A 7,577-nucleotide genomic window follows, 5' to 3' on the forward strand; every position below is an offset into this window, starting at 1 on the left:
TCCCATATCATTAAAATATTGTCAAAATAATACCTACTCTCCACACTATAGTGATTTTTGAATATTTTTATATTCGGGAGAGATTTGTCTCTGTACGTGTAGTGTCTCTATAAAGGACCAAATAGGCACCTCACCTTTAAATACAAAAGCAATGATTCACGTATAGAATAGACACCTTACAGGATACGTACAATATTGGGTGGGTGAGTTATTTTTTGAATTATTTTACTCACATATCTGAGAATTCTTCTGTCAATAAAAATTTTCTTAAATACAATGGGAATTGTTCATCCCTAAAATGAGTAAATCCCTAAAATCAAGAGCTAACCGACACATAACAGCAGCGACGCGCCCCTGTTTTTTGCACTCATCAGTCATTAGTGGCATAGACAGCGGCGCGTCTTCTTCACACACTGACCAACCCATGTACATTTCACCGTAGTGCGCGTCACAAGCTCAAAATTAATGCTTTCATCGACCACAGTAAAACTCGCCCTTCTTAAACTCCGCTTTCATCGACCACAGCGGCGCGTCTTCTTCACACACTGACCAACCCATGTACATTTCACCGTAGTGCGCGTCACAAGCTCAAAATTAATGCTTTCATCGACCACAGTAAAACTCGCCCTTCTTAAACTCCACTTCCCCACTCCATTCTCTCTCTGCAACTCCATTTTTCTAAAAGATTTTAGACAGAGGAAAAGCAGAGACTAATCTGACAAATTATGGTTTTGAAATTACTCTTTTTGGTATCACTTATATTGCTATTTTCTACCGCCGCACATTCCCAGCTGCAGCCCATCTTAAGCACGAACTATTACCAGAAAAAATGCCCAAGATTTGAGCAAATAATGCAAGACACCACCACAAACAAGCAGATCGCTTCCCCGACAACAGCCGCCGCTACCCTCCGCCTCTTCTTCCATGACTGCTTCATGGGTGGCTGCGACGCCTCCGTCCTCATCTCTTCCACCCCCTTCAACAAAGCCGAGCGCGATGCCGACATCAACCTCTCCCTCCCCGGAGACGGCTTCGACGTGGTGGTCCGAGCTAAGGCCGCCATTGAACTCGCCTGCCCCGGCGTCGTCTCCTGCGCCGACATTCTCGCCTTCGCAACCCGAAATCTAGTCCTAATGATGGGCGGCCCGTATTACTCCGTCAAACTAGGCCGCAAGGATTCTCTTATTTCGAAAGCTTCCTATGTGGAAGGGAATTTACCAAGACCCACAATGCCGATGAATCAAATAATCCAGATTTTCACATCCAGAGGATTTTCCATTCAAGAAATAGTGGCTTTATCAGGAGCCCACACCATTGGATTTTCACACTGCAAAGAATTCAGCTCCATTCTATACAACTACAGCAGAAATGGTCAATCTGACCAATCTTACAACCCCAGATTTGCTCAGGCACTGAGAAATGCTTGTGCAGATTACAATAAAAACCCAACACTTTCAGTATTCAACGACGTAATGAGTCCGAATAAATTCGACAATATGTATTACCAGAACTTGCAGAAAGGTTTGGGGATTCTTTCGTCGGACCACGCATTGAATTCGGATCCAAGAACTAAAGGGTACGTGGAACTGTATGCTAAGAATCAGAATGCATTTTTTGTGGCATTCGCAAGAGCAATGGAGAAGTTGAGCGTGTACGGGGTCAAGACTGGAAGAAGGGGTGAGATCAGGCGGAGATGTGACGCTTTTAATAACTGATGAATTTTTATATTTCTATTATTATTCTCCTTTTAATTACATTGTTGTAACAATCTCATAATTCATAAAACATTATGTCTGAACATACATTTTAGCATATGATCGGAGATTAGGCGAAGAACAATCACTATTATCTTTGTTTGAGTGAAATCGTTCCCTTGGGGTATTTGTTCAACCAAGTTTAAAGTTCGATATCAAAAAGCAAGATGGGTTAATTGTCAAGCAAAAAAGTGATTATTCTGGAAGACAACATATGTTAAAAGTATTGTCGATTTTCAGAATTTTCGTATATGTTAAAAGTAATATTTATGTAGCGGATGAGTGTTGAGTGGACATTTGTGATTGAATTTTAGCGCCTCCAACTTTTTAAGTGACGGGACATTGTGGAGTGTTAACGCTTGAACGTCAAGGGATTGTGGAGAATTAGATGCCATTTATTTTATTTTATTTTTTATTTTTATTTTTATTTTTTTGTACTTTTATAATATTATGGTCCTGTTTGGGAGGGATTTTGAAATTTTTTGACCGTTATAAGAAAAGTGGAGTCCACTTGTGTAGAAGAAGTAAAAAATTACGACTGAAATTATGAAATAAAGATCAAAAAATCAATTTTTTGAGTTAAAAAATCCCTCCTAAACAGGCTTTATAGATTAACTATACCGACATATTTTAACTATACCGAAAATAAATGCTGTACACACAGCTTCTTTCATATAATGGACATGACCCCTTAAAAGGGGGTAATGTGCCAATTGCAAATGAGTTGGCATGCACAAATTATTGTGGTAGACGCGTGGAAACAATAAACAATAACATATATTGCTTAGATAGTTGAATCTTCAAATTGTTGATGGAAGATCAATTTTTGAGGAAATATCTCCACATTTATTCAATATTTAAAAAAAAAAAATTGAAAACGAAATCTCAGGGATAAGTTTGGTGTCTCTTACAAAAATTAGTTAATAGCATATTTAGTTACTTATGATGGTTTCTATCCAAATATTAAGATTGCAATCTTGAAATGAGAAATAATATTGTCAAAATTTTGTATTTTTTTTTGGTTAATTTGTGTGTCTGTGTTGGTCAAAAAATAAAGAAAAAATTTAATTTATGTGTAACATTATATATAATTTTTAAAAATTTTTTTTTTCAACCATACGTTTTCTAATAAAATAATATTATATATAAATTAAATATATATATTTTTAATTTTTTAACCATAAATTCTCCATCAATCTACTATCAAAAATCATTTTTTTTTCCCCAAAATGTATCTCAAACAAAGGGCAAGTAATAACTAGCGGTGTCAAAAAGGACACGGCTCAAACTTGAGGACAACTTAACTCGTTGCATAATTGTGTACTAAAATCAGCCTAGCTCAGCTAGGTCGATATAGGTTGGTCAGCCATAATAAGTGGATTGACCCACAACATTAACTCTTACATAGGCCACTTAGGTCACAAGGTTAAAGGAAGTTCAAGATACTTATTTATATAGATAATGAGGAGAAGAAAATTTTAATTACATTGCTTAGCATTTTCTTACCATCAATAAAACAAGACAAAGAAATAACCAAATAAAAACCCGAGACATGAAAAACACACCCAGGTTGTAAAATTCACACATAATTAGAACCTTCGATCCCCACGAAAAGAAAAAGAAGAATAAAAACGGAAAAATTTCCTCCAAAAGGAAAAGGAGATTCTCATACTCAATAAGTCAAAAGTCAGCATGAATTAGACGCACCGCCACCACCGAGAAGACACCGAGTTCGACTCAGATCATCCTCCGATTCCAGCAACTTCTCCCAATCTATTTCCTCTTCTTCCTCCTTCCTTCTCAACGCCTCCAGTATCCTCCTTGCCTTCTGCTTTATATGCTCATTTCCAGTGTTCACCACCTTTTCGAGCGTTTCCTCCGCCCCGGCTTCCTTTGCCAAACCCTTGAACCTAAGCCCTCCATAGCTCAGCCCATTCAACGCGGCTAAGCAGCTATCTCGAGTCGCCACCGAGTCAAACTCGTCGTGGCACAGCATATTCACGAAACACTCTACTGCACCCCCATCCAGCATTGCAGCTCTTCCCTCCACACTGGTGGCCAGACTACAGAGAATTAAAAGAACCCGACCCATCATGTGGCCCGATTTCACCATGCCCAACAAAATCTGAACTGACCCGAGTTTGATCATTTTAACCTGATTGCTCTGTACTAACGAAAGATGGTATAAAGCCAGTGCCGAGTCATGCCTAATGCGCTCCGACTCAGACCGGAGTGACTGAAGAAGCGGTGGCAACGCTCCTAAAACACCAATAGCAGTCTTGTTGTGATCATCAAGAGCTAAACTGAAGAGTGCACCAGCGGCATGGTCCTGCGATTCAGGGAATCCTCCCCTCAAAACCTCGATCAATAATGGAACAATCCCTGAACGTAAGATCTTCACCTTGTTTTGCTTCTCTAATGACAGGTTCACCAATGCTGCCACAGCATTCACTTGTAGAGACGAGTATCTCGAGCTGATTAGCGATTTAATGGCTGAGAGTAGTCGTGGAGTGCAGAGAATGACCCGCATTTCTTCTTTTGTTCGAGTCAGTTTCCTAAGCGAAATCAGACCCTCTTCTTGTTCAAGAACCTGTGAACTCTTCAGCTTAATTATGAATTCTTCCTCTTCTAAAGAATTTAAGGCTTCAACTTCAGATGACGAGGAAGATGAATAACAGGAGGGACGGGTAGTTATAGCTAGAACAGTACTTGTATGAACATTTCTAGGAGTAACTGATTCCTCAGAACTCGTTATGGACAACTGACTAGCTGTCCGTGTCAACTCATCAGTAGACAACTGAAACTTATTAATCGAATTTTTCGAAGTAGGAATCAACTTATGTACAAGTTCTTCAGCAATGTAATAGTCGATGGGCTTAGGGGGGTCGATAAAGTGATCACGACACCAATTCAGAATTGTCGATTTCAAAGCAAGGTTTGGAATAACAGTAGAGAAATCAGGTTTTGACCCATCGAACATAGTAGGTTTAAACGAAAGAGAAACACATGCTCGGACGCAGTTGCGTTCGAAAGTATGACCGGACGAGACTACAACAGGATCCGCCATTAACGAGCCTGAAATAGGACACAGAAACTCTTTCGGAGGAGGAGATTGCTTTTTGAGAAACAGTAGAGTTGATCGTGACTTGTGAAAGGAAATCTTCCACCTTTGTTTTCCACTACCCATGATTTTCTCACTCAAATTCTCAAGAACAAAGCAAATCTTTACGTTGGTCTGTAAACTTTGAAGAGATTAAAGTGGAATATGAAAAAATCCATGGCCATGATTATGATGGGATAAGTGTGAAGAGGAGGAAACATGATGGGATGTTTTTGGAAGGGAATGAGGAATAGGGTTTTGATTACATATACAGGAACTGAACTTTCATTGAGAGAGTGATTCATGGAAGAAGAGTAAGAGAAATGAATACTGAAATTAGGGTTAATTCCTTAATCTTTTAGATAGTGTGATTATGAATCTTCAATTTTCAAAAGTGGTATTCTGATCCTCAACTTATATTTACATCTATAAATCTAGGTCTCTTCATGAACGAAATCGTTCAACTTTTCAAGTAACTTGAAGTTGAAAGGTAAAACCGTCAAATAACTTAATATTTCTTTCTAGCTAAAATTCAAAGTTACTTGCGAGTTTAATATCAGTGTTTATTGTTTTGTCACGTGATTTAAAGATGACGGAACCTAAAATCTCAATTTTAAAAATTGATAACTCGTAATCATTCCATGTGAAATGTTGGGGAGCCTATCCCCTAATTTTTCCAAATTTTCTATTATACAATCTGTCTTTGGAAAATTATGAAATTTTGAAAGGTGGGGTGTTTGGTAGATGAAGAACTAAATTTTCAACTAATATATCATAAAATATTAATCAATCATATGATATATTTCCCCACGGTTCGGTAGCCAAAAGGTGATTGGCTGCATGGAAATGTCAACCAAGTGTTGCATGTTTGCTTGCTTAATTGCTAAGTTTATTTGGTGTCTAGGCTGTATCTCATTTTGTTTTGCTTTTTGCTTTTTTTTTTTTTTAATACCATTTTAATAATCATTAAGAAAATTTATCATAGGCAATGAATATAAACCGAGTGCTAAATAGTCTAATAAGTGAGTTTATTTGTTCATGGTAAGATAATCAGATTTTTATTCTCACTTAAATACGCAAATCGCCTCTTACCAATAAAGCGGGATTTTTTCATAATGTGGGAACCGTTATAATCCCAATAGTTCCGAGAGTTGAAGTAATTAAACTATAAATTCAATTATTTAATTATCAACATTGGATTAAAAATTGTGAGCATGGCTCAATCTAAGTGTTCTTAGAACATAAAGGGTCATATAGAAACAATTTAATAACATATGTTAGCTATAAAGAGATTATTAAAGGTGCTTTGATTTGGGAGAAAAAGAAAAGGAGAGGAAACAACTGAGAAATTATACTTCGAACTTTATAAAAGAAGATTATTCTTCTTTACAAATTGGCATTTACCTTTTTGTTTGCTGTTCACAACATGCACCAATGCCCTTTTAGTCCATTAATTTGTTGTCATGCCGTACTACATTGTGGTTTGGTGGGTCAAATCTTTAACTTTAATTTGGACATTTGAGCGAGTTTTCAGTCGTGCTGTAAAATATATCTAAATTGTGATTTAGATTCCTGAAGTAGTAAAAAACCTCTCCAATAGAGAAATGCCAAGGAATTGCAAATTACATTTTTTGACAAAAAAATCTGAAATAAATTTCATTTTCTTTCTTTCTTCTCTTTTTTTTTTTTTTTTTTTTTTTACATTTTTTGACAAAAAAATCTGAAATAAATTTCATTTTTTTTTCACATTCTCGATAGGTGAAAAGTAAATTTAGATCTTTTCATCGAAACAAAATTTGAACTTAAATTCATTGAGATGTAGATAAGGATGTAAAAGCGATTTTACAGATATCAATTTTACACCATCTATAGAGGTGATCTAATATTTCTAAGTTTTGATTGAATTTTAAGCATCATTTCACATGAATCTTGATCACGTGGTAAAGTTGAAAATTTTGTTGCCACAAGAAAAAATGATCGCATGATATTAAAAAGGTACGTGGACCCTTCTCACTTATGAAAACTAGGGGTACAAATAAAAATCGTCAAATCAAATTGAAACCGAGTTTTCAAAACAATTGGTTTGAATTCACGTGAACTTGTTATATGATTTCAAATCAAACCAAATACGACAAAATGATTTGGTTTAGATTTTTATATTTCAAGTAATTTGACTTATTTTTGAATTAAAAAATAATTTGACCTGTATCTTTACTTATAATCTAATTTATGTCAATAAAAAATTCACATATTATGTTGCTTGTGTGTTTAAAATTTTAAATATGCATTTACATGTCCATAATTTCTAAACCGTGGTTTAGTTTAAAATTTTATTTATTTTTTCAAATCAGCATATATGATTTCATTTGAAAATAAATTAAAAAAGGCTGCCCACTTACCTACTAAAAAATGATCCATGTAGCTTCCATGTTAAGCCCAATAGCTGAGAATCAGTTTAAAATGTTCGAGGTCCAAGCCGATATCTACGGATTTAATGCAACGCCTCGTATCATATTGTCCAAAGCCATGTGGGTCCCACAAGGTTTTCAAATTCCCCCACGAAATGCTATCTAGTCGAACTAGTGGTATTGAAAATCAATTTAGGTATCAGCATGTAATAGTTCCTAATAAATGAGTTATAAATCCCTGTATTTAATTGTACATATAATTTAATGACGCAAGTGCTATAATCTAGATCGATGTTAAATACTAGTAATACCGAA

At 36.0% G+C, this 7,577-nt stretch overlaps 2 protein-coding genes across 2 annotated transcripts; one reads left to right on the forward strand and one right to left on the reverse strand.

Annotated features, from left to right (window-relative positions):
* The first annotated feature begins 260 nt into the window (after positions 1-260).
* Positions 261-1,850, forward strand: LOC111368080 (peroxidase 31-like). Its single transcript, XM_022989270.1, has one exon. It carries the CDS (start codon positions 726-728, stop codon positions 1,713-1,715), a length of 990 nt encoding a protein of 329 aa, XP_022845038.1. The 5' UTR covers positions 261-725; the 3' UTR covers positions 1,716-1,850.
* A 1,366-nt stretch (positions 1,851-3,216) lies between these two features.
* On the reverse strand, positions 3,217-5,202 carry LOC111368081 (U-box domain-containing protein 40-like). Its single transcript, XM_022989271.1, has one exon. The coding sequence runs from the start codon at positions 4,939-4,941 to the stop codon at positions 3,442-3,444; it is 1,500 nt and encodes a 499-aa protein (XP_022845039.1). The 5' UTR covers positions 4,942-5,202; the 3' UTR covers positions 3,217-3,441.
* Positions 5,203-7,577: the final 2,375 nt, after the last annotated feature.

The sequence above is a fragment of the Olea europaea genome, chromosome 18 (genome assembly GCF_002742605.1).
Source record: "Olea europaea var. sylvestris chromosome 18, O_europaea_v1, whole genome shotgun sequence".
Classification (NCBI taxonomy): Eukaryota; Viridiplantae; Streptophyta; class Magnoliopsida; order Lamiales; family Oleaceae; genus Olea; species Olea europaea.